The sequence below is a fragment of the Cryptotermes secundus genome, unplaced genomic scaffold (assembly GCF_002891405.2).
Source record: "Cryptotermes secundus unplaced genomic scaffold, Csec_1.0 scaffold795, whole genome shotgun sequence".
NCBI classification, from domain to species: domain Eukaryota; kingdom Metazoa; phylum Arthropoda; class Insecta; order Blattodea; family Kalotermitidae; genus Cryptotermes; species Cryptotermes secundus.
In genome coordinates, this window is record NW_019745094.1 from 479,131 (window position 1) to 506,864 (window position 27,734).

General features: G+C 36.0%; 1 protein-coding gene across 6 annotated transcripts in view; it reads right to left on the reverse strand.

Moving 5' to 3' along the window:
- The window catches only part of LOC111874972 (armadillo-like helical domain-containing protein 3), a 41,918-nt gene that overhangs the window by 3,019 nt on the left and 11,165 nt on the right, over positions 1-27,734 (reverse strand). For 5 of the 6 annotated variants that reach the window (XM_033755668.1, XM_023870889.2, XM_023870887.2 and 2 more), the window contains 13 exons: positions 26,647-26,709; positions 26,100-26,240; positions 21,573-21,714; positions 21,353-21,486; positions 20,863-21,021; positions 15,117-15,265; positions 13,283-13,498; positions 10,216-10,436; positions 7,739-7,971; positions 4,829-4,955; positions 4,673-4,748; positions 3,475-3,553; positions 894-1,010 (listed from right to left, as the gene is read on the reverse strand). In XM_033755668.1, the coding sequence (XP_033611559.1) occupies positions 894-1,010; positions 3,475-3,553; positions 4,673-4,748; positions 4,829-4,955; positions 7,739-7,971; positions 10,216-10,436; positions 13,283-13,498; positions 15,117-15,265; positions 20,863-21,021; positions 21,353-21,486; positions 21,573-21,714; positions 26,100-26,240; positions 26,647-26,709 (1,857 nt within the window). The remainder of the gene's footprint in view (positions 1-893; positions 1,011-3,474; positions 3,554-4,672; positions 4,749-4,828; positions 4,956-7,738; positions 7,972-10,215; positions 10,437-13,282; positions 13,499-15,116; positions 15,266-20,862; positions 21,022-21,352; positions 21,487-21,572; positions 21,715-26,099; positions 26,241-26,646; positions 26,710-27,734) is intronic. The other variant, XM_023870888.2, reaches the window with a different exon arrangement.

The window sequence follows — 27,734 nt, forward strand, 5'->3', positions numbered from 1 at the left end:
TATATATATATACTATGATATTGTTTGTAATTAAAAATTATAATATGTACCAAGCAAACGATAACATACATCAAATAAGTACCAGATGGCACAATAGGCTACATGTTTCTTCTGTGAGATTATCTTCCATTCAGAAGGGTGTGCATTTTACATCTATTAGAATATTTAACAACCTGCCACAAAACATATATATCTTGAAAGACAATATTAATATTTTTAAACAAAGACTAAAGGATTTTCTGGCTTCAAAAGCATTTTACTCGGTAGGTGAATATATGGCAAGTAGGTAATTTTATGCACTGTTACAGTCTGTTTTCTAAGACTATGTTCTAGCAAAGAATTGTAAGATGACTGATTTTTATACTGTTGTACCTATCAATGTTATAATTGTTGAATATTTTATTGTCTAGACCAGGTTGCACATTGCAATGTCAGTTTGGATGTGACGAGTTCAATATCCAGTCCGGTTTCCGGACAATGGATCTGTGAAACCATGTAGCTATGTTATGTTATGTTATGTTATCTAGTCTCCTGTCTAATGGATGCTGTGGTTTCTTCTCCAAGGTAAAGCAGTCAAAGTCATGAAGTTACTCACCTTCATCTAGTGCCAAGTTCAAGAAATATGTGGCACTACACCTACATTCTCCTTATGTCTTCATGGAATGGTGCTTAATTAACCACACGCTTCATCCTTCTAGTGGTAGAGCTCTCTGCACTAAAATTCTGAAAGCATTTTTACTCTCCATACCTGATCATTATATCTAGCCCATTATAACCTCCTTGGTTTGACAAGCAATGCTGTTTGAGCTGTATAAACTACAATGTTCCTTGCGTCACATATTCCATTTCCCATTTAGTTTGTCTTTGATATATTCAAGTATACTCCAACATACCATTGCTGTGAAGAATGCTGCATGGCGTGGTTTCTCTGTATATCGTTCATACTGGTCCAAACTGTCCTGCAGCTTCAGAGTTAGACTATCATAGTTCTTTCGCACAACATCTAATATCTAAACAATGAAAACATTTGTAAACTTTCATTTTGTATTTTGTATATATATTCACTGTGAAGTTAATGACAGAGCACAATACAATACACTTCCAATGTCATAGTTCAAATTATACAGTGATGTCAATAAGCATGCACGAATTTCAAACAAAATATCTTGTCCAGCTTTTTAAAAAAAATACTGTGGTAAATGTCACTTTGAGGAGGAAATAAGGAATAGGTGGACAACATGAATGATGAGACAGTGGTCTTAATAAGTATGGATTGAAAATTAATGCTGACAGTTGTGTTTGTATGATAAGATCCATGGAATGTACATAAAATTAAATGGAATCAGGTTAAAGTCCCCCCCCCCTTTGCAAGCAGTCTGTGATCCATTACAAATGTCAGGTTATACATTTAACCCTTTGAAGCCAAAAATTTATTTACATTCAATTGCTGCTTTACTAAAAATACTGTTAATTACAAAGAGCAATCTGTTCATGCTGTTTAGGGAAATTAACTGCTGTTTATTCTGAGAATCATATGAAAACCCTTATATACACTATGGGCAAAATACAATTTTTTTAAATGTTAAAATTGGTACTACCCTAAAAGATTAACATTACTCCCTCCCACAGTTCAGAATGCTGGGGTCAGACTCTGGAAAGACATCAACTGTTCTGGCAGTTGAGGCATGGTGGTGCCTGGGTACCTGTATGAGTGCTGGGATGACACCACCCTGGCTTTTATTTTAATGCTGATGTCAGACATAAATAAATGATGGCTTATTTACTTTCCAACTTCAGTAGGTATATGTACATTGCATGAGCTGTTTGTCATTCAATTCTCCTTCTAAAACAAGAATATCCCCATATCATGATTCGTGAACGCCTCTTTCAACCCAGATCTGAATGCCAGACCTGCCTGAGACTTATATTTTGGACAACACCATGGACATCAAGAAACCTACACAATCCCACTAACATAATATAAAATTCTGGTAGAATTTGTAAAGCCTATTTATTATTGTAGATTTCAAATTCTACAAACCTTGTTTGGTTGTCTTATTTAGGTTATATTAACTTATACTCCAACAATAAAATACATTTCAGCTCATGGAATAGCATGCTGGATCTACCACAGACGGTCACAGGATCGAATTGGTGGCAGTGGTGTGATGATAATGATGGAAAGAACTTCATCAGGACAGATTTTGTCTACACTGAATTTATTTGAAACAACCTCAAAATTTCACACCTTCACTATGTATGTAATTGTTGACTTAAAAATAATATTTCTTATAGAATTTGTAGGTATGCTAGGATCTATCTCCAATGTCAAGAATCTAGTCTGAATGGTACATTAATTATCACCATCAAACCAAATATTAAATACAGATTTAATTGTTCCTTGCATCCTGTTGTGTATTTTAATGAATATTAGATTTAATTTTACCGACCACACAACACGTTTTTTTTTAATTTTACCAACCACACAACACGTTTTTATAAATAAATATCTGAATATAAAACACAAATTGTTAAATTGCAACGCAAACATCCACTTCAACAGAACCTGTATCGATCTTCAGCTAACACCAAGATACGCAAAAACCAGAATAACACATATTATTTGAGCGTGGACCTGAACAGGATACAGGATCAAAAATAAGTGGAAAAATGAAATGTGTTTACGTGTGATTGTGCAACTGTGTTCGTACACCTGAGGATGACCTCTTGAGGTCGAAACATGTAGTGTGACAGTAAATAAAAAAACGTGTTGTGTGGTCGGTAAAATTAAATCTAATATTCATTAAATACAGATTTCATGCAGTAGATATTTCAGTTTTTGTCAGAAAGCTGTAAATTTATTTTACAGTTTAATGGTACATATTTATATCTAAATAAACTTTCAACAATCTGATCAGAACTTCACACTACACTGAATCTTCCTGCCCAGCTAAAGTTTGATGCTTTAATCATTATTTCTTTCATGTTCTATGTAAATAAGTTAAGAAATGTATGCACAGAATAACAATTTTGGTATGAATGCTCTTCTTTTTTATTAGCTGACACAAACAATTTAAACTTTGCTACAGTAATGGTTATACAGATTGTTCAATTACATTTTACACAGTTATATATACATTTAGACCCATAAATTTAGGTGGAGGATGCTTCTTTTGTCATCTACAATAAAAGACTCTGATAATTTCTTGTGTTTGGATCACCAGAGTTGACTGTTGAACATCTAAGTTTGAAGTGTAATAATTCTGAGGTGTGCACTGTCTTTTGTTTAATTATCTCAGAAAATGTGGGACTTATAGAAAAAGTTTATTGGGAAAAATAAAGAGATCACACAATATAATGTAAGGAACAATAAATTTTTGTAATTTTCATGAATTTAGAGACAAACAGAATCAATAAAAGTAATTCTCTATTACTAAATTATGGACCACTTAAATTATATAAGATTCAGTTTACCTGGTCTTCAGAGGGAGTGGACAATCCTTGACTAGCCAACCATGCATCAATTTTAGGAGAGAAGTGGTTGATAATGGCCCTGAAAATAGTATTAAATGCAGTACTCTTACCAATGCAATCATGTTTCCTTCCAACAGCAACTGACACTCTACTGATATTCATATAGCTGCTTTCATCTCACTAGGTCATTCATACACTCCAATTTAATTTCTAAAATTGACTTCTGTACCTGATTTGTTTGTTATGTATTCACTTACTGTATGATGTAGCAACTGCTGAAGACATGTAATGCTGTCTTATACTTTTATAACCATCTCCATTGTGTGGCAATGTCTGTGATGTTAATAATTAATACAAAATACAAAGTTTTGGAGATGGTGAAAATGACCATATACAGATTACACTCTAGCACAAATGTTAAAATTAGCATTTCCATGTATTTAAAAAGCTGTCAAAAGAAACATAAAAATTTTCAATCAATAAATCAGCTTTGGAATGTGAGCCATAATCTTTATGACTTACATCACTGTAAAGCTAATTTGCTTTGACATACATTTTCTTAATATAGTGTTTTTATCTCTGTGTAAAAGCTGCAGCTATCCTGACTTTTCTATGGTTTCTCTACGCTCCTGTAGGCAAACTTTTGGATGGTACCTTACAATAGGCCACTTTTTTTTTTTAATTTGCTTAGTGGAGGGTGGAGTCCAACTGGGTCCACTCGGCACGGCTGCCACAGACTGGCTTATTGTAGCCTGCCCTGGTTGATTATGATGATGGAGAATTTGGTGGAATGAAGATTGGCGCAGGGGAAACCGAAGTACTCAGAGAAAACCCGCCCCAGTGCCACTTTGTCCACCACAAATCCTGCTTGACCAGACCTGGGCTTGAAGGACTAACCGCTTGACCTGTGTCGTCGTCCTAGGTCACATTTACTTCCACTCCAATTCGTAACACATGATCATGTTACCATTCAATGTTTTGTAACCAATGCAGTCAAAATGAGCAGTTAAATTTCTAACAGATAAACAGCAACACTTAATTTTGAATGTTTGATTATCTGATATTTATATTTTGAAAAATCCCAAGGACATAATCTTCTCTTTAAAAAATTATTCACAAATTTGATATGCAAGTAAGTGAATGGAGCTAAAACTTTTGTTGTGTAAGGACCAACATTCATGTTGACAAATATGCTTACCTTATATTTATTAAGCTGTTTGTCAGTCTCAAAGCATTGTCCTTAAATTCACCATCAATTGTCGTGTACCTTAAAGCTGAAATGAAGAAGTATAGTTTATAAAAACGTTAGTTTTATTAAATCAAGAACTAAAAATTTAAAACATCAGGTACAAACCCATTGAGTAGAGGTTGTCAAAAACTTGATGCATACGAATCAGTTCATAATACAATTCATCATAGCTGCCTGGTGATGGTAGGAATGTGTCCCCATATGTGATGAACAAGTTGAAAATGTTCACAACCTAAAAAGAACAATTTTTTTCATCAAAGTATATATCAAGAAGAAACAATTTCAATAAACGTGACTATTTTGGACACAGTCCATCTCTTGAAATTTCTTGAAGTTTCAGAAAGTGGATTTGTTTCCTTCATTAAGTGTGGGCAAGAAAACGTTCCTACTCCTTTCGGATCATTATACAGAGCTCATCTCAATTCCTGGATGATGACAGAAGTTCTAAGCAGAGAATATGGCTGGTAACATAAAATATTAATGAGACAGGGATAGAAAAATTGCCAAAATTTGACATTAACAGAATATATACTCTGCTTAGAACTTCTGTTGCCCAGGAATCAAGCTACAACTGAATTAGTGAAATCTTTCTCCTGGTGGTAAGGATAAGTGTTGCTAGGAGGAGACGACCTGTTGCCCCTTACCATCCTAGCCTGACTGATGGCACCCTTTGCTTAACACTGTAGAATAAGTAATCCTGTCACAGGGGTAGAAGAGTGGGAGGTAGGGGGAACACAGGAAGGGAGAGTGGAGGATATTACATGAGAATTCTTTGCTCTGCTCCATTATACCTCTTTCTAATGGGTCCAGCTGAACAGAAACCTTTCCTGCCTGATGGCAGACAGAAATATACTTACTGAAATAAGGTATTAAAAAAAAAAAGGATGATGGACAATATAAAAAATAGTAGTCATGTTTACTGCACTGCACTCTTGTCAAAACATTCCAACTTAGCTTAATATTTGACAACACTGACCTGCACTTGAGAAAACAAATTCAGTCTCATGGAAGGCTCAATATTCTAGTTTCTGCTTCCCATGATTTACTGAAGTTCATTCATGTAAATGTGCAAGACAGACCACAGCTACTTCCTGATAATTCTCTTTATATGAAAACAAAGTGTGATGCTATGTTATTATTTAATGAAACCAGGTGGCAGCAGTAGTAAGGTACATTCCAGTTTACAGCATATAATTGTGTAGTTGTGTGCCTCTCATTCATACTGCTACTGATTTACTGCTTACACACATCTATTGTTGGCAAATATTAATCAGCATATTATACTGTATAAAGGAATTATTTTTTCTTTCTGTCCTGTTAATTATACATCATCAAAATCTGTTTCAATCAAAAACTATGCACCTGAGTTTTGTATGTAGGTGGTTCGAGGTTGACCTGGACTTTTTTTTTTTAACAAAAAGAATATACATGCCAGAATTGCCAAACTCTCACTCCTTTCAAAGATATTCTTCCTTAACCAACACATTTTCTCCAGTATCCTGGCAAGTTGGTGATGCCAGCAGCATAAAGAATTTCATCCTGATTGTAATAGCCAGTTCAGGACACTGTGTTTTGAGTTCACCATTTGAAATTTCTATCCTCCTAGGTGCATTTTCATTGGTCCAAACAAATGAAAGTCACTGGAGACTAAGTCAGGGCTGTAAGGAGGTTGGTTCATGATTTCCCAGCCCGCTGTTGCAATGTCACCTTTGTAACATTTGCTGTATGTGGATAAGTGTTGTCATGCATTAGGAATCTTTAAGTTTCCCAGGTCTCTCTTTCCAAATCGTTTCATGCACATTATTCAAAAGCAAGTTACTATAATAATGTGCATTAATTGTTACACCATTTGGACAAAAATCAACATGAATCACTACTCCGTCCGAAACCCAAAACACACTTGTCATAATTGTGCTGACAGCTGTGTCTTGAATTTTTTGGGCCTTCAGAAAACCAATCACAGACACTCCCACATAATAGGGTCTCTTCCCCATACTGTGCACTTAACCTACAAGGAATTTCTACTGGTTTCACTTCCTCTTTCACTAAGAATTTGATGATAGTGTTGTTGTACACTAGGACCGACAAGGTCTGATGCCATCTCATACTAGCTCAAATGTGCAGAAGCACTGCCACCTGAGAGGCAGTGTGTGCAGTGCTGCCACCAACTGACCATAAGAGTTTTATTTTTCTCGTACCCGGGTCTTCAGGAAAAAAAAAAATGAAATCCAGGTTAACCTAGAACCAACCTCACACATACCTGCTTTTACAATGAGCCACTTTTGGAAAATATGATAAAGTTTGATTTTACCTGATATGTAAAATACGGGTCATTGTAGTGACATCGAAATTTTCTAGCTAATTCCAAGTCTTTACCTCTCTTCAATATAAAAAACACTGAAATAGGTGGTTTGGAAAGTAAAACAACTAGACAGAAACAGACAAGATGCTACCATCGTGTGTTCATTTTACACACTGGGTGCAAGGTTTGACTACTTCCTTATGAATTTTCATGAATACCTCACTTGACATCAATTATGAGTGCAACAAATCTATTTGGCAATAACATCCTGGAAGTGTTTTACTACTGAGTGGAAACAAACTACTGAACCTTACTGTAAGCCAGGTCAATCCCATTCATATTGGAAAGGAACACTGTAATTTATTCCTGTTAGTTATTATCCATCTCACATGCAACTTACTTTTTAAAACCTTTGAAAGTTTTAAACGTTAAAAATCGTTTCTGAATCACTGGTGTATGCACACTATATATTTTGATCAACATTAGTCATCTCCAGGTGACACTAAAGTTGCTGATGAAACTGATGTGCGTCTGTCCTAAGTTCAATTTTAGGGGTATGCCCTTGTCTATGTGTCCATGTGTCATGTGATGCTGGGTAGATCTGCCTACTGTGTCATGTATAGCTACACCTGAGAACCTCAACTGTGAACACACTCTTATTATATTATTATTTTTTGTTGACAGCCACCATAATACATTATGTAGCAGTTTACCTGAAGTGCTAGGTGGAAGATATTCATCTTCTTTGCCAAATGATTTTCATTAGCAAGAAGAAACTTTAATAGTGTAATGAGGGCTGTCCAGAGTTCCTTCCACTGGTAGTTGAGTCGTACTCGGCAACGTTTCTGATAGCACAGCACCCGGTGTATCACCCCCACACAATGCAAATATAACTCCATGGGTAGCTTCTTCATCATATGACTCATTATGAATTCCACCAATAAATCTGCAACATGTGTATTTCCTACAATCCTCTGTGAAGTTCTACTGCCCTCAACACAAATTATGGCCCCTTGAACCAGTAACTATTCCTTCCCTTTTTCTTTATCTAATACTGTATTTTACTTTATAAATACAACTGTTCCTTGCTATGCACTGTATTTGGTTCTATGTAACCATGATTCTTATGTACTAAGCAGGCTGCTGTAGTGCTAACATTTGTTTTGGGGAGGTGTTCAGTTTGAATCCTGGTTGGAACACTGGCTGACTAAGGTGTTTATTTCATGGTTTCTCTCAGTCCCACCAGGCAAATTCTAGTTTTTTTAATTGCTAGTGGGGTGGGACTAAGTCCCTTGTACTGTAGCCACTTCTGGCCTGTTGTACCAGCCCCAGATGATAGGTGAGGGTGATTGTGGAACAACTGATGGAATGAAGATTGGCAGGGGAAACCAAAGTACTTGGAGAAAACCTGCCCCAGTGCTACTTTGTCCACCACAAATCCCATTTGACCAGATCCAGGATCGAACCCGGGCCACTGTGGTGGGAAGCCAGCAACTAACTGCTTGAGCTACAGTGCGGCCAAATTCTAGGTTAGTACCTTGACTAGACTGTGATCTCTCCTTCCAATCCATTACTGACCAGTCATCCTATTATTGGACTCTGTACGGTCCCAAATGCTGATAATGTTTTAAAATAAACCACCAAAAATTTGTGCAAAAACACTGCACATAGTTTCTCATATATGATTGACCTTGACTACTTTGAAACCAAAATCAATTGCTGCTTGGTAGACCATACTTGGTTATTGAATATCAAACAATGATGAAATGTGTCTCATCAATAAGCCCATTTTGACAAAACTGACATTTAACATTTGGGCCCCTAGTGCTTGTACCTTTATTTTCCAGAAGATCCCACCTATGCATTTTTATTTAGGGAGATGGTCTCCATAAACTATTAAAATTTTATCAGAATTGTTCAAGCTGTTTTCAGGAAAATTTCCATTTTGTGTTTTGGGGACCTATCTGAAGGGCCCCTATTTTTGGAGAGAGAATGTTCATATTCAGAAGGCAGCAACCTATGACAGGTAAACTCTTAAACTACAATCCATCTAACTGTTCAGGCACTAGTGAGGCACATAACCATACACAGAGACTGGGGGTAGAAGAAAAGAAAGAAAGAAAGAAAACAACAAACAACAACATGTATTCATATTTAGAGAGGCTGAAAACGTGTAAATCTATCAGTATATCAAGATATTTTTTTACAGTCAAAATGCTTTTTCATATATACCACTTATACAAGAAAATAAAACAAAGTGGCTCCCACACCATGAGATCCACATCTACTGAAGAAGGGGGCTATAATGGCATCCAAAATTAATTTCCTAGTTTCCACAACAGCCTGTGATAACACATGTTTTATTATTCTGTATTTCAGGATCCTGTTGCAAAACTTTAATTAAAACATCTATGTATCCACAGTCTGTCAATAATGCATTATTGATGGACTGTGGATACATAAGACGTTTTAATTAATACATGTTTTATATTTGATGTACAATTTGTTTTTATACATGTTTCTATATATTTCGGGGGTTTAGTAAAAGTTCAGGACAGGGACCAGATATAGGCTCTTGTTAACATGGTAATGAACCTACTGGTTCCATAAAATTCTTGGACCTTCTTCACTGTCTAAGAAAATATTCGCTTCTGAAGAAGGTGCCTGTCCCATTTAGTTCAGTAAGGAACAGGTAGCTTAGGCTTTGTTGAGTATTAACAGCTATCATGGTTCCCCAACCCCCAATTTCCCATAAAGTCTTGGCCTTTCCAACAACAGTGTTTTTCACACATGTTACTCCCCAGGTTGGCAAGGAATCTACTGTATTATTCTGATTGATTATAAACTCTGTACAATTTACTTTCATTTAATGTTCCAAATGAGTGACTCAGTTATATATCTTTAAGACATTATTATACATTTATTTTATCAAACTCCTTGAAGCATTCTGTAAACTCCAAAGAAATTTACAAACAGTTTCAGAGCCAGTGCACAGCACCTTACTCCCTCACAGAGAGGTCCTTAACCCTTTGTCTGCCATAAGTCAATTAGATCCATTTGGGGTGCATGTGTTAAAATCATCACTGCCAAAGAGATCAGCTCACTGATCAATCAGCAGAGTTAATAGTGACAGCTTAAATTCCTTTTTTCTCATAAGCTGTGAAAAGTTTTAAGCAGTACAAATGCTTACCCAATAGAGTGGAGGCAAGTGGTTGTGAGGGTGATACTTTGTCAGGTGCAACTTTACGATGCCTCATTGGCAGACGGTGTAGTTGTACTTTGAATACAAGATTGACATCATGCATAAGTGAATTGGCATACTGGTCTTCTGATATACATGTGAGTATGAGGAAACACAACTTCACGTTGCTCATACTTGCTTCTGATTTTGTGTCTTGCATCACTATTGAACTGCAACAGCATCAATATTAGAGACTTACGCTTTGTACCTTGGACACTGCAACTAACATCCAAATTAATTATATTCAACAGAAAGGTGGCATGTTTTGTACACTGAAACAAAATCTACAAAAAGGATTCCTCTGCTAAATATGGCCATTACAAAAATGTTTTTATATTATTTTCCATTCCTACGTTCACAAGTCAGCCAATGGACAAGCCAGTTGGATCCAGTCCACATCCTCAAATCCTGAATCTTTAAGATCCAATTTAATATTATCCTCCTACCATAGGTCTACAACGTGGTCTTTTCATTCCATGCTTTCCAACATTTTATGTGCATTTCTCATCCTTCCTATGCATGTTACATATCATGCCAATCTCATCCTCCCTGAGACAATCACAATAACAATATATGATGAAAAGTACAAATTATAAAGCTCCTTATTATGATAATTTCTACAACAGTGATGAACATTTCCACTCTCCTCATGCTTTGCCAAATAGACGTTTTTATCCACATCCAAAAGCCAATCCAATAACCAGAAATGGGATATTTGAGAAAAATTGAGAAGATTATAAGTGATGCGCCCCGGAAATCTAATTAAAAGAAAGATCACAGAACAGAAAGTTCCTATGAAGAATGCCGTCTTCTGGGATGTGTTACAATGTAAATCTTGTGTGAACCGATGTTTTGGAGGAATGTATCGCCTCCATTTCAGGGTAGAAAATCTGCGAACGAGGAACCAGCTTGAGCAGGTGGCTGCAGACTGAGTCTGTCCTGAAGATGGAGGCTCGCTCGTGGATTTTTCTACCCTGAAGATGGAGGCAATACATTCCTCTGAAATGTTGGTTCACACAATCTACATGGCACCACATCCCAGAAGACGACATTCTTCATGGTCACTGCTGTGAAAACCTCAAACCTTACACAGAATGTTCCTAATCTGTTCTTTTTTTCTTACAATCTTTCCTTTTCAATTTCTTGCCAGCTTTTTCCTCTCTTAATGTCTTCCAGTAACTGGCTCAACTATCTTGTTCTGGGGAGTCCCACAAATTTCTTCCCTTTAATTTTAATTCTCAAGCCTTTACTCTATATCCTTGTTCTACCACTCCTATTTCATGGCTAAACCATGGTGATCATTTCTCTTCTAACTCTATCAATACATTTTCTTGTTCCAACATTTCTCTAAAATTTCATTTCTAATTCTTACCCTTTTTGTTTTTCCCTCAATACTAAATTCATATCTACTGCTCAGATTTTGCTTTTGTTTCTTGTTTAAGGATCCATGTTTTGGTGCTATATGTTAGCACTGATTTAAAACACGATTTACATATTTTAGTTCTGCATTGTTTTGGAATCACTCTGTTCCATAATCTTAATTTTATAATTTTATAAAATGTTGGACTATTTTTTATTCATACAGATCTCTACAAAAATTTTCCCTTCTGAATTTCTTTCACTTCCCAAATAATATATCAGACATGCTGGATAATGGAAAGAAAATTAGGAAAACCTTGCTGAAAACCCTAATAAACCTGGAAATAATCCATTCAGAAAACATAGTGAGGAAAGAGTACTGAAAAAGTAGTGCAATTTATAATACTTTTACACCATTAAGTAGCAGAAGAACAACTGCGTAAGTACTCTGAAAGTGTTTGTATAGTCACAACATTATATTTCAGCAACCATATTTTATTGTTCTATGCATGACACAGTGTATTTTGTTATGGATACAGAACTTGCTCAACTATTATTGTACTTGTATGTCCATATTCAGCTTTTTGAATGTAACTACAGAGAAATGCTCAGACTTTCACATAATTGGGTTCAGCAAAATACATCAGTTCCAGTGGTTTCAACCTGTAACTTGCTGGCTGAAAAATTTATGAGATAACATTTGTAAACATTACATATTATGAGAAAACATAGCTAACAATATTTATAAATTGCATTCCAATGAAGAATCAAAAGAAAAATAAAGTGGATAACATGTCAGTAAGTACCTCTGTGTCTTATAAGTAAAACTGGGATTGAATTCCATCAAGTGTAACAGTCTGTTTTAATAATAAAATAGAGCCTTTACGTGTTTCAGCTAATGGTGGCCATCATCGGAAGGCAACTAACACTGCAAAGGAAATGCGTATATTATGTGCACATTTTATCTTGTAAAAGATAAAACACTAGTATTTAAATATGTTTTGTTAAAAATTCTATAATTTTTTGATTGATTAGAATCTTGCTCTGAGTTCCAGTGACGGTCATATTCCTTCATGGTAGGTCCTGTGTGTGTGTGGGCAGGACTGTGGTGTTGTGTGTGATGCATTTTGGTGAAGCACTGGTTGCCTTCCGATAACAGTCATCATTGGCCAAAACATGTAAAGGATCTATTTTATTAAAAAAGAAGAAAAAGAAGAAGAAGAAGAAAACACCACTGCTGCACATGATGGAATTCAATCCGAAGTTTACTTACACATTCTAAAGTGCAAAGGCTGAGGACAATGCCTATCATAAAAATAAACTCTGTTTCTGTTAATGTCTGTACAATATATATTACCATCACCTCTTTGCAAATATCTTATAGACATTTCCGCTTCATGTTAATGCAAATGTAATCTTGAAATACCATACCATTTGGCACTTTTCAACATATACATAAGTATTTTTAGACATGTTTGCATCAGATTTTGTAAGCCCAACTATCTGTTCCTTTTGCAAATAAATTCAACATTATCATGTTGGTAGTTTTCAATTAATGAAAATATAACATTAAATGTGCAAAACCTTAATGACATTTTGGACTGAAAATGACTGCAAGTGAAGGTGTGCATGCACAGAACGATTCAAAATTACTTACCAGTACTGGAAAAATGTAATAAGTAAGTTTGATGGTTGAGCAAATATGTCAACTACTGGAGGAACAGAAAGATCTGGAGTTGGTTGTGATGAATTGAGCGTATTACTTGGGGACGGAGGGGCACTGGTGTCAGTCTGTGTATGTGCAAGCGTGGTGATGAAGTTGCGATTCAGATGTACTGCTTCATACAGTGCCACCAAAACTGCATTGTTGGCCCTAGTGCAAAACACAGATAAGGAGCACTGGAAATTAAAAACATAACTGCAAAGGACCAAAGCACATACTAAGATTCAGAGTGTCTAATGACTATAACAAAACACTTCAGCATCTTATTTCTAAGGTCACTTCCATACAGAAATATCATATGAATGTGAGTCTTGATTCTCAGTGGTCATGCAATTATAGATGTGGTGTGAAACGTAGAACCAAGCTGCAATATACAATGCCCATACATGAAGGACGCACAAACATATCAATATTAGCAATATTTTTGTCTTTACCCAATGAGGCACACTGCATGAATATCAACAAACCATAACAGCCCACGTAATAATATCCATAAGACATTTACTACCGCATAAACTCGGGCATAACAATTTCCACTCTGAGAGACAATCGACATACAATTATTCTCACAACATGAAAACTATGAACATATGAGGAAATTTTAACATCATATCATATAATCTTAGCAATTGTTCAAATAACTTTAAAAGATACCATGGCACCCTGTAGAATAAATAATCCTTTACCAATCAGGCAGTATATTAAGACCACCACCTTATCGTGGTGAGGGGGTTTGAGTATGCCAAGGACCCTGAGAGCTATACCAGCGGTAGCGTAGCTACTGGCAGAGCCTCCCTTGCTGGACAGGTCAAAGGGTAGGCATCAGACGAAGAGAGACACCAAAAACTGATGCCAGAAGCAGCGTCATCAGCAGCGACTTGAAGCACAGAGCAAATGATGCTCAAGATGGTTCAAGTTCATATAGCAACAGGCGTGACCAGAGTGGTTTGAACGGCTGTTGTACTGCGATGTGGAAAGCAAATGGAAAAACTACCACATTATCACTTTTCCTGGATAGTCTCTTTCCAAAAACAGATGATCGCATTAAGTGGAGGAACTGTTTTGGAAAAGACTGTCATCTGACAGATTACTGATGAATGAAATGAATAAATCCCTATCTGATAAGAACACCCACACAAAACCAAGTGACATACTTTTGTTTTTTTTTCTTGTTATGTAAACTGAAAATGGTTGAAAAGAAAGGAAAACAACTTGCCATATATTAAACAAGTTAAGAAAGTATACACAGTATAATGATTTTGGCACATCTGCTATTACTGCCTCTAGATTTTCAATTAATGAATGCTGATGTCTGATGCATGCATAAGAACAAGACTGGATGGGCATATCTTTTGCTAATTACCTTGAAAACTAATATTTATGGAAGATCTGCAATGAATATAAAATGTGTTTAATTTCTCTCTACATCTTTTGTTTGAGGAATTTTTCATTCTGATAAATATTCCATACATTACATTCGAGATGTGCACTAACACCTCATGCAAGTTTACATGTAAAATGTCCATTGTTGTTGTGCAGTTTTAACCAAAATTGGAAATATTCCAATAAATTTTGATAAAACAGCCCAATATCAAATTCCACAAAAAAATCTTCATCTGTTCCTTGGTTGCTACAGACAGACAGAGAGACAGATACATATAGCAAAGCTAATATGTGAATTTTCAGAACTTTTCATTCCAAACATATCAAAATATAAATGCACAAATATTATTTTGATATCATGCCAATGAATATTGGAGTTCCATACCGTATCTGCTGTGTCCGAACTCCACCCTCTTCAGATACAAACATGTTGCCCACCATGTTTGTCAGGGATGAGAGCCAACTGGCTGATTGTGGTTCCATATGTTGGGTCATAAATTGACGACAGAATTCTGTCAAACAGGATGTAATGACCTGAATAAAAAGAACACTGTGATTTATTCATAACAAATAGACTTGCTAAAATACTCGACCTAAAGGGTAGAAGAATGTTATATTATGGTTTGATCTATCCCTTTCTAACATATGGAATTGCAGTATGGGGACAAAGTGCTAAGGCACTTACTAAAAGAATTGTTATTCTACAAAGAAAGAGCAGTAAGGTATACTGCAGGTTAAAAACCTTTGGAATCATGCAGAGATAGTTTTAAACAACTTAAGATACTAACAGTATATTCGTCGTACATACAACAAACCATCTTATATGTAATAAATAAGTGTAATTGCACAGTAAATAAACAGGTACACAAACATAATACAAGAAACAATAATGATTACCATAAATGGGTGCATAACTTAGAACTTTATAATAGTAAACCTTCAGTTGCTGGTTGTATCTTTTATAATAAATTACCTAATAATATAAAACACCTTGAAAATAAAAACCAGTTTATAAGGGAACTGAACAATTTACTCAGTAATGGGTGTTACTACTCAACTGAAGACTATATGAATGATAAATTCTTAACTACTGGATAATGATACATGCTAGAGGTAAACAATTGTTACATATTTTGTTAGCTATTCGTTAAGAATTATTGTATTTTTGCTAATTTTATAATATCAAATGACATGTCCTACATCAGTGTAATCTGATCTATAGGATTAATAAACATGAATGGATGAATGAATGAATTGTTAACATCATTATAATGACATAATGACAGAGAATCTGGGGTATCATCAGAGGTTAAAAATGTTAGCTTAAATATGTCAGGGACCTGAATATTTCACTGCAAAATATAAAATGTGTATGTATCATGTGGGGGCACACAGTTTGTGTAGTTCGTTAAGGCACTGTGCTACAAGCTGGAAGGTAACGTGTTCAATTCCTGATGAGGTCACTGGATTTTTCAATTGATCTAATCCCTCCAGCTGCACTATGGCTCTGGGATTGACTCAGCCTCTAACAGAAAAGAGTACCAGGACTCTTCTTGGGGGTAAAGGAGGACAAGCTTGTAAGGCTCGCCACCATCTGTGAGCCAACTACCTAGAATATGTGGGAGTCTCTTCACCTCACAACCCTATGGACCTCCACGACCTGTTACAGGGATAGCTTTACCTTTTTTTGCTTATATACTATACAAAGCATATAATTTTACACTCATCACAAAGAGATGGGTCATCTAATGTAAATACACACCAGTTTTGTATACAATTATTATAAATTACGAGGGTTATTCAGAAAGTAACCTCTGGTGAGCTGTTAACAAAAGAAGCAATGGAAAAAAAATTATTATATACAAAAAATATGTATATACTTAAGCTAATTATCAACATAGTCACTGCTGGAATTGAGGCATTTGTTGTATCAGGAATAAGTTTTGTATGCCTGTGTCAAAGAAGTTCTGCTGCCAGTGAGCTCGGCCATGTTTTGACACCTTCCATCAACTTCTCATTATTGCTGAAGCACTGTGATCCCAACCAGTTCTTCAGGTATGTTAACAGGTGGTACTCGCTTGGAGCAAGATCAGGGCTGTAAGGAAGGTGGATAAACAACTCTCAGCTGAAATGCTCTAGCAGTGCTCGAGTGATCAGCATTCCATACCTTTTGTTCCGAATGGCTGACCCACGCAGTTTTATTAGTGTTTCACAATACACTTCTGATGTTATTGTAATCCCTAGTTGCATGAATTCCACAATCAACACTCCTTTCCTGTCCCAGAAAACAGCTGCCATCAGCTTTCTGGATGTCAGATGTTTGTTCAAAGTCTTTTGGCTTGTTTTGTGAATGCGTGTGCATCCACTGTTTTGACTGCTCTTTGATTTCAACATTCACGAATTAATCAATAATGAATAAATAAATCAATCAATCAAAACCCAGGTTGCACCACCTGGTATTCGTATGATGTGACTGAGAAATTCATCACCATCTTTGTGGTATCACTCCAAAAAAAGTCAAAGTCAAAGCCATTCTTTGCATTTTGTGTCCACCCATGAGCATTTTCAGAACTCATCTTGCACAAAACTTGTGATAGTCTAGCCTAGCTTTGATAATCTTGTAAAGAAGAGTGCATGAAATTTGTGTAAATTCACATAAAAGTTCTGAAACTGTGAAGCTCCATCTTTCACAATTTTTTTGGTCAACAGTTTGAACATCACTCACTACAGATGGCCAACCACTTCCCTCTTCATCGTGAACATTTTTTTTGAACATTCTACACCTTTGTCTTATAGTTCCTTCACTCATTACATTTTGGTTGTAAACCGTGCATAAGTCATGATGGATATCAGCAATACTCATGTTTTTCATGTAAAGAAAGCAGACAACATCACAAATTTTGCAGGACACATCATAACTCACTCTACAGAGACAAGAACAAACACTAGGTGACCAGTTATGTGATGGTTTACAAGGCGATGAATCATATGACACTACCTTGCAAGAGCAATGTGTCCCCTGCTCCTACATTAGTTGCCTAAAATAAACTGAGGTTACTTTCTGAATAGCCCTAGTATATATACAATATCTATATCACTTTTAGTTACATATTCCAATGTAAAAGATCATCAGGCTACAATATACATATTCTAAGAAAACTGCTGTAATTGCTTATGTTGTTAATATTGACCACTGTACTGCTATTGTAGCGTTTCATCTGAATACACATACTGCAGCCTGATTATCCTTAATGCAGCTGAAAGTGATACAGATGTATGCGATTTATAATAATTGTATAAAACACTGTGAGAGATGGTACATAAACATAGTGATTTGAAGTCTTATGGCCAAACTTTGGGACAATCTGGAGCAGAAAATGTAAACAATTACCCAGATCACCACTGTTTCAGAATGACACCAATTCAAAATTTTAGCCTGTTTATGTTCGTGTAGTAGAACCTTTATAAAAACACAAGACAGAGCTCATACTGTATTCACTTATGGCTCACATTACTTCTGATGGTAAATAGTGATAACAGCAAAACAAGATGGTAGAGTTTACTAATGCAGAGTAAGCTGATGTGGCTTTTGTGATGAAAATGCTACAAAAATTGCATATGGGATACAGACAGGGAACAGTAACCTTTGCATCCAATTCTGTTGATGGCTTCTATGTATAGTGTTTGCCTCCATATAAATGCAGACGAAACTAACTTACTGTGTCATGTACTGTGGACTGACGAGATAATATTCACAAAGAGCGGAGTATATAATCTCTACAGCCTACACAAACGGGCACTGGAGTTTCCACATTTTACTTGACACTCTTTCAGTAATGGTTTAGTGTCAACATTTTGGTTATAATTATGTAACTTAACCATACGTGACAGCAAATAATCTTCACTTCTAATACTGTTCCCCATAGCCACTTAGTAACAGCCGCATCCGCTGTTACATCACAGTGGGAAGTGGTTGCCTGTTACCCTAGTAGTGGTAGCAGCGTCCGCTGTTACGTCACAGCGGACGTGTTGCCTAACATGCTCCTCTGCATCTCTCTACATCACTGCAGGCAACGTTACTGGTGACATGTGTTACTGTGTTTCGCGGACTCCATGATTCTCAACAAGTTCCTTGGATATACCCTGTAATGTTCATGAGGGCGTGTAGTTTCTACATGACAGTGCTTCTCCCACTTCTAACACCAGGAGCATAATTGAACTATTTTCTGACCGCATGGACTGCCCATGAGAGTCCAACTGTCTGGCCTCCATGATCTCCTTGATTTTTTCTTATGGGGAAGCATCACAGAAAATGTGACAGCCTGATCACTTGCACTGCAGTGACTACAACAGATATTAGGGTCCAACCATGACAACTGGTTCATGTCAGGTACTCTATTAAACATCACTGTGAAGCATGAAGGAGTTACATGTGAAGATCTCATAAAAAAAAAAGATATTAGGGTTCAACCATGACAACTGGCTCATGTCAGGTACCCCATTAGACTTCACTGTGAAGCATGAAGGAGTTACATGTGAAGATCTTGTAAAAAAAAAAAAAAGATATAGGGTCCAACCATGACAACTGGCTCATGTCGGGTACCCCATTAAACTTCACTGTGAAGCATGAAGGAGGTATATGTGAAGATCTCATAAAAAAAAGATATTAGGGTAAAACCATGACAACTGGTTCATGTCAGGTACTCCATTACACATCACTGTGAAGCATGAAGGAGTTACACGTGAAGATTTCGTAAAAAAAAAAAAAAAAAAAAAGGGTCCAACCATGACAACTGGCTCATGTCAGGTACCACATTAAACATCACTGTAAAGCACGAAGTAGTTATATATGTGAAGATCCTGTAAAAAAAAAATACACAGAACTATGTATGTCCCCAAGACACAATCAGACATTTGTGTTAAATGTTATGAAAAATTAAAGTGAAAAGAGCAAATAATTTCAAAATCTTTAGTTTTCACATGTTGTAATTAGAAGTAATAAATAAAGATAAATGCAAATAACCAAATTTATACATCAATGGACAATTATTCAATTTTCTTAAAAAGTGGTGAAACATTGTAACTCAACAGGGGTGATGACTCAAATAATTTCTTTATGTTTCTGACTCCAAAGTGTCTCCCCAACAATCTCCTACACCCCATAAATATACTGGTAACACAAGATAATGCTCAAATATGCTATTTCAAGCATATGACTGAATCTGTTGAACAGAAACAATTTCAATATTAAGCTGCTAATGTTGAGGGCTTATCTCTTCCCATCTGATGCATGAGAAAGAGATATGACCCCAGGATAGGAAAAAATGTTAAGGCATGAAAATTGTGCCTAACAACATCCTGTGAAGGTGAACAATGAACATGGAAGTAAATTCCAACATTCCTAATCTCAGCACTAGATTGGAGTGAGTGTTCAGCTTCATGCTTTATTTGCCTTTTCCCTCTTAGAGTCACTGGTGCACAACCAATAGCAGGGGTCATCCACAGAACTATTCCGGATATTTTTTTAATAGAGTTCATTTTGCCAATGTGCTATATATATTAAAATAAAAAAAGTAAAATGATCATCCAAGTATACCTAATTAGATATACCTGGATGATAATTTGACATTTTACTTCATCCTGGATGTGTTCTGAAACAGAAATATAGTAACATTCATCAAAGGACTTGAACTCTGGTTATGTAGTCCATTACAAGCCACTACACTAAATTGTTAATGGCTCCCAAAATGCAAATTACATACATATACATGTATTTTATTAATTAAATACCAAAAAATTCCTGAATTAATTATCCGATAGCATAAGAACACCAGAAAATTCCTCAATCTAAGGATACATTTTATATCCCTCAGCATTTCTGGATGTAAATCTGAAATTTACAGATAAACTACTGCCTCATATGTTAGGTGATCCTCAGTGCTGTATATGTTTGGTTAAAAGTACTAAAACAGAAGCATGGGCTCAAACTTAGCTAGGTGTTAGCACAGAAATTACTAAAACTGTCCATCCAATGATTTTAATACAAGTATGTGAGAGAATACGGCTATTTTCTTACATGTAATATTTTATTTTGAAATACTTATGATATATACAATGCTGATGTATACAACAACCTGGCCATATCCATTCAAAGCCAGTTCATCATCTAGAATAGACAGCTTGACAATGTATGGATTAGTTGATTCATGCTTCCGATAGTTCACAAGGAGGGTCAGCAATAGAACTGCATCATGGCCATGCTGCATTCTGTTTGTAGGTTCACTAAGCAACTGCACATACAAAATAACACAAGATAAATGCAAAATCAGGGCTTCTCACTTTTTATATAACTACAGAGCATACAAAATGCAGATTGTCAAAATAAATTTTAGGAATGTTGCTCCCATCTCAAATAATCATTTTATTATTATATAACAGTTGGAGGGATGGAATTATGAATCATACATGTGGATGATTCTGTAGTACAAACTTCATATCAAGTTTCATTAAGACATGTTCATGGGTTCCAAAGTTAATAAAGGCACTTCAAGAATGTATAAGCCTATATTTCAGTGTCAGATAAGAAGACTTCATAATGCCAGGCTCAGCACTCTAACTAACCTGTATGAGTGCTTCAAATATGATGTTTACCATGAGGTACTCTAGCAGTGTGTTCTGACTAACATTGTCAGTTCCTGTCACCAACACCAGTAGGAGCTTAAGGCAGAGGGCTTTGAGGCTAGTTGGATATTCACCTGAAAAAGGCACAGCCAATAAAGCACTACTACATAAACCAAGAAAAAAGACTGCAGCCTAAAGATGAGAAGCAATTTGTATTTACCAGTCAAAAAATTACTACAGTGATCCAGTAACATCTGCATCATCTGATCGGCAACTTCAAAACCCATGAGGATGTTGATCACATCAAACCCAAATTCTGCTGAAGTTTTTTTATAGATGCTATGGATTACAGCACAAAGTGTCTAGAAACAAATCAAAACCAGGATGCTCGTTAACTTCCACACAAAACTGTGCTGCCCTGAAAGTAAAAAATATTTTACCTCATACACCATAAATTTATGATACTATTAGTGCAATTCACTGGCACAGGATCAGGGTGGCATATGTATAATGTAATTACTTTTCAGGAAGAAAACCTATTAGTTTGGTATATTTTTATTGTAACATTTTTTATCGGGGAATTGTACTGCTACTTACATTTTCTGCATGTTCATGAAAAGAAACTGTGGTGTGTGTGTGTGTGTGTGTATATATATGTGGCATTTGGAATAATTTAATTTAATGTTACTTATATTTTTATAAATAATGATTTCAAATTTGCTAGATTAGCTATAATGTTCATTTGATCAAAATGACATATGCTTACATGTATTGAAATTACATAAGTTTAGTATACAACAAGCACTACCAATTGATGGCCATGACAACTATCACATGAGCATGTACTCTGTGAAGCTGGTACCTGTCCAGTGACCAAATTATAAAGCTCTTGCAAGCAAAACAAACATATACAGAAATGTATAGACGGTTGCACGACCAAAAAACCAAATTCCAGGTGAAAAATGGGAGAAAACAAATTTTATAGAAAAATAGTGTAACATCCATTGAGAAATTAACAGATTCTCATCATCTGTTATATAAGAGTCTGTACTACTAAATTCTCTGCTTTCTCCCATATGCCTTTCCACTTACATGTTATCACATGATACGTTAAGGCCAAAGTTTAATGTCAGCTCCCACAAATAATATGTACAAGCAGTCAATCATAAACCATTTCACATAACTTGTATATCAAAATATTATCAGTATGCACAGATAATACACTGAAACAGAAGACTGCTCACTCATTCAAGACCTACTACATAACTTACACTCATGCAACATGCTAATGGTTTACAATTTGCTGCTATGGTAACCCAATATTGTACAATGTCAGATCTTTCATCTGATGATTATAGAAGTTTTATATATATATACGTAGGTCATACCGAAAGTCATGAGCAACTTTTTTTTTGCATGCAACCTGGGAACAGCAGATGAAAGAGAGTATGGTGGTAGGTGGAACCAGCTGTTATGTTAACCTTGAGTGTCTTGTGACGTCAATAGCTTGCATCATGTGACCAGTATCACTCCTAACAAAATGGCTGACAATATGTAGTTACGCCAGCGTGCTGTCATCGAATTTCTTGTGAAAGAGGAAATCCCTGCTGCATAAATTCACCAGAGACTTCAGTGTGCTTATGGAAGTGTGTGCATGGGTGCAAGCACTGTTCGAAGATGGGTGATACATTTTAAAGATGGGAACACCAGCATCGAAGATGAGCCTCAGAGCGATCGTTCTTGAACAGCCTCAACTGAACGCAACAAGGAAAGGGTGGATGAGATCATTCAAGATGACAGGCATGTGACTGTGGACACAACAGCCCAAAAACTTGGAATAGGGCACAGTGCAGTACAGGAGATGATTGAAAGCTTGGGCTATAAGAAAGTTTGTGCTCGCTGGGTCCCACAGTTATTGACCGAAGACCACAAAGGTCAGCAAAAAGCCATCATCTCAGAACTGCTGCAGAGATATCGACACAAAGGCGATGATTTCTTGCTCTGTATTGTGACAGGTGACAAAAGCTGGTTTCGCCAATATCGAGCCTGAAACGAAACGGCAGAGTATGGAATGGTACCATTTGCATTCTCCATCAAAAAAGAAGGCAAAGACAGTGCCATCTGCTGCGAAGGTGATGGGCACAGTCTTATGGGATGCAGAGGGGTTTATTCTGGCTGAATTCCTGGAACCTGGACAAACCATCAATGCTGCTCGTTATGTGCAGACGCTGCACTAGCTCCGTCGTGCACCGCGTGATAAACATCCGGGATGAAACATCATCATCCTGCATGACAACGCTCGCCCCCACGCCACTCGTGTCACATTGGAAGCAATTGCAAAGATGGGGTGGGAAGTTCTTCCACACCCCTCCTATAGCCCTGATCTGGCACCCTCTGACTACCATCTTTTCGGATTTGTGAAGGATCAGCTGCATGGACAACATTTTGAGACAAGGGAGGCAATTCAGAAAGCAGTGTGTCAGTGTCTTCGAATGCTGGAACGGAATTTTACAGAAGGGGAATTTTCAAACTCCCAGAACGCTGGGAGAAATGTGTACAAAGAAGTGGNTGATTCCAATGCCATTAATTTCAGTACTATATGTCACCATCAATGACATGCCATTCTCACTACCAGGCCTCATAATTGGCAAAGAAGGTGTTACTGTGTTCTTACAGCATAATGCAGTAATAGCACAGGGAGGAGGATGGCTAATGTATTACTGTACAAACTGCACAAGTGCAATGATAATATTGTGCTGGACCCTGGAATACATGCTTAACAGCAGCAAATACACTACTTTTACTTTATTTTATATATTAAAGACACTTACAAAATTAATCCATATATGTTTCACAATCGTTAAAGACAATAAATAATTTATATGTGTAATCTAATGTCTATACAAGAATTATAACAATTGGTTCTGACAACACTAACATACAGTACTGATAAAGTAAATTCTTTAAAATGTTTGAAATAACATCTATACACAATAAACTAGTAAATAATTCTGTATGCTCTGCAATCAAATTCAATTCAAAAATTAATTTTCTATTATACATATGCCACTACATACTACTACATTATGTAATATAACATTAATTCTTTATTATTATAAGAAATGTGTCACGCAAGTCTTATTTTCCTTGCAATATTTCCATTTTACACAGGCTGATGGATGAAAATTCTACAGCCTCTTCTTTCTTCTTATAATCTTTACTTTCTGATTTCCTGTGAGCTCTTTCCTTTTTTCTTGATGTCTTCCAGTACCTGAATGAACCATCTTGTTCTAGGTCGTTCCATATTCTACCTCTTCTAAATTTTAATTCTAATGAAATTCTTGGTCTTATTCTATACTGTTCCAAGGCATACCTTCACTTTTCGTTGCTGGCACATTAAATAATTAGATACAGTATCACTACAAGAGGCCAATTCACAGTAACACATCCTTGTATGTTATAACAAATATAAACATATAAATTGTGAACCAGTTATTATATTGTAGGGCTTCCAGTCCACAGGTCATCAATATTTTGATAATTTAGTCTTGAAGATGGCATGTAAGTCACAGAAACCCAAAGCTGAATACTAATATAAGACAATAATGACTGATGAATTAAACACATAGTAAATATTTTAAGTTGGTTTCACTATACAACACTAGAACGGACAGTGCAGTCAGTATAGCAAGAGGCTACAGGCTGGAAAACCGAGGGTTCAGAGTTAGAGTCCTTGTAGGGTTAAGTATTTTCTCTCCTCCACATTGTCCAGACCATCTCTGGCATCAGCCTCATATCCAATGGGTACTGGGGGCTCTTTCCCCAGCGTTAGAGCTGCTGGGATGTGAAACTGACCCCTCACCTCCAACTAGTACCAACGCCAATAAAACGTGAATCTATACATTCACTTCCCCATATGCCTTCATGGCATAGTACTTAATTAGTTAAGCACAGGGACACCTTCACCTTTCACTGTACAACATGAAGCTGAACTTCAGTTTAGCTATATTTACACTACTAGAGCTCTGAACTTTGTCCACTTCCACGAGAAATAATACAATATATCCTGACTTGATTCTCTCAAGAAGTTATAAAATACAGGCATGCCATCAGTCAGTGTAACAACAGGCTGAATGCCCAAGGTTTGATTCCTGGCAGAGGCAAAGGACTTTTCTCAACACCACAGCACCCAGCCTCCTATCCAATCAGTACTAGGGACCCTTTCCCTGGTGGAGGGGTTAAGCAACCAGGGCACACAGCTGGCCACTCACCTCCTTTAAGTCCCAAGGTAAAAAAATGGTGAAGCTACACTTCCATCACACCACGTCTTTGTGGCATAATTCTTAATTAATTAAGCACAGGGACAACTTTACCTGTTTACAGGTTTATTATGAATATGGTTTATGGTTTCACTAATATTTTTATCATTTTGAAATACAATGTATTTCACATTGAAAAATACATATTATGAGGTGTGCCAATTTGGAAAATTTTTAGATGCACTATCCTAATCTTAAACTGGAAAACTAAGCCAGTTATTTTAACTACCAGTAACTCTATGGAGCAGAGTTCTTCTTGAGAACAAAAAAGAGGTACAAAATGACCCCCATTTTATGGAACTTAAGGGTTCATTACAGTTATCACAACAGCCCACTGCTGGCCCCTAATCTATGTCAAATTAATCTAGTCCATAACCTGCCATTCAGTTTCTTTAAGATACTGTACTCTACTGAATTAAATACAATACCTGTAAAGCATATACAACACGTATGTGATGTTCATGTCCTAAAGTTGCAATACAGTGCTTGAAGAGAGCACTGATATTCTCCTTTATTGCTATCAGTTGTTCTCCATTTAGTTTCTGAATTTCTGCCTCCAGGCTGGAAACCTTGAATAAAACAGACATTTTGTATTACTGAACAAAACCAATTTGATAAGTTACATGGAATTTCACTCTGATCAACATCATAAAAGTAATATCCAACAATGTCTTGAACAGATGGATGGATTATATGTTATTTAATAACATAGTATCAACTGCAGCAGTTATTTAGTGTCAAATGATGTGAGATCATGATAAGATATAAACTTCTGTTTACAATTAGACTTCTCACATTTAAATTAACTATCCTCATAATACTTATATACAATAGTTAATGGGAAGCAGTATAAAATACTTCATATGAAAATTATTTTGAGGTGAAAATGTTTTAATTTAATTTCACTGTACAAAGTCGGTAAAGGGAAATAATCACATACATTTCCATTACATTCAACAAGCAGTTTCAACTTACTTTGGGTTTAAGAAGAAAGAGTTCATCCCAAAAATTTGGGTTTCCTAATGATGGGTCTTCACCCTGTAACATCACAACATGTTATTTATATTCTGAAAAGATTCACATTTTGATTTATAATAATTCTGATATTATTATTATTATTATTATTTGTCTGCAGGGAGGTTGACGTATTCGGAGCCAGGAAAGTTCTACCCAAACAAATTTTAAATATAATATAGCTGTTAGTATTTTTATTAAATATTTCTGTTTCAGTCCATATCAGCTATTTGTTTGTTTGCTTATACTTTTACTTTTCTTCATTATTATTTCTTCTCAGTACTTACTTGTAATTTGTATGTTAATTTAATAAGTTTGTCTAGAATGTAATTCATTTTTCTGCACTGTGCTGTGTCTGAAATTGGCCTTGCGGCTGTTGACTTGGCACATTAATAATTAAGAATTGAATTGAACTGAATTAATTGAATTGAATTATTATAATTATTATGTATGTTATTTATATGTATTAATTTGTTTTCCTCCAACATTAACCTTTAATCATTGTTTGACTTTATATTGTGTTTGTCCAGTATGTAACTACTTCTATCATACACTGTGCTGAGTCTATAATTGGCCTTATGGCTGTTGGCTCAGCACATAAATAATAAAGAATTGAATTGAATTGAATTATTATTATTATTATTATTATTATTATTAAGCACTAAAATCTGAATCCAGGGGTGGCCAAAATAGCGGAACTGTTAAGAAATTGAGGAACAGAATTTGTGTTGGCTACACTGAAAGAACTTAGTTGACAACATTCAATATTCTTCCATTTGTTTACATTCTGTAGTGCTCATGTCAGTGCATTAGTGTGATGAATGACAGTCCACATGAAGGAATTGGAAAATGAGAGACCTGTCCGATTTTTTTGGTGTTCAGTTGGAGCATCTGTGACAGAAAATGCCACATTATTGGGTGTACTGAGAGAAACAATTTCTAAGGTTATGTTGACATAGACAAACTATGGGAAGACAACCTCAGTGAATAGGAACAGTGGGTGAAAATCAACACAGACAGAAAGAGATCGTCGTGCACTGAGAACGATT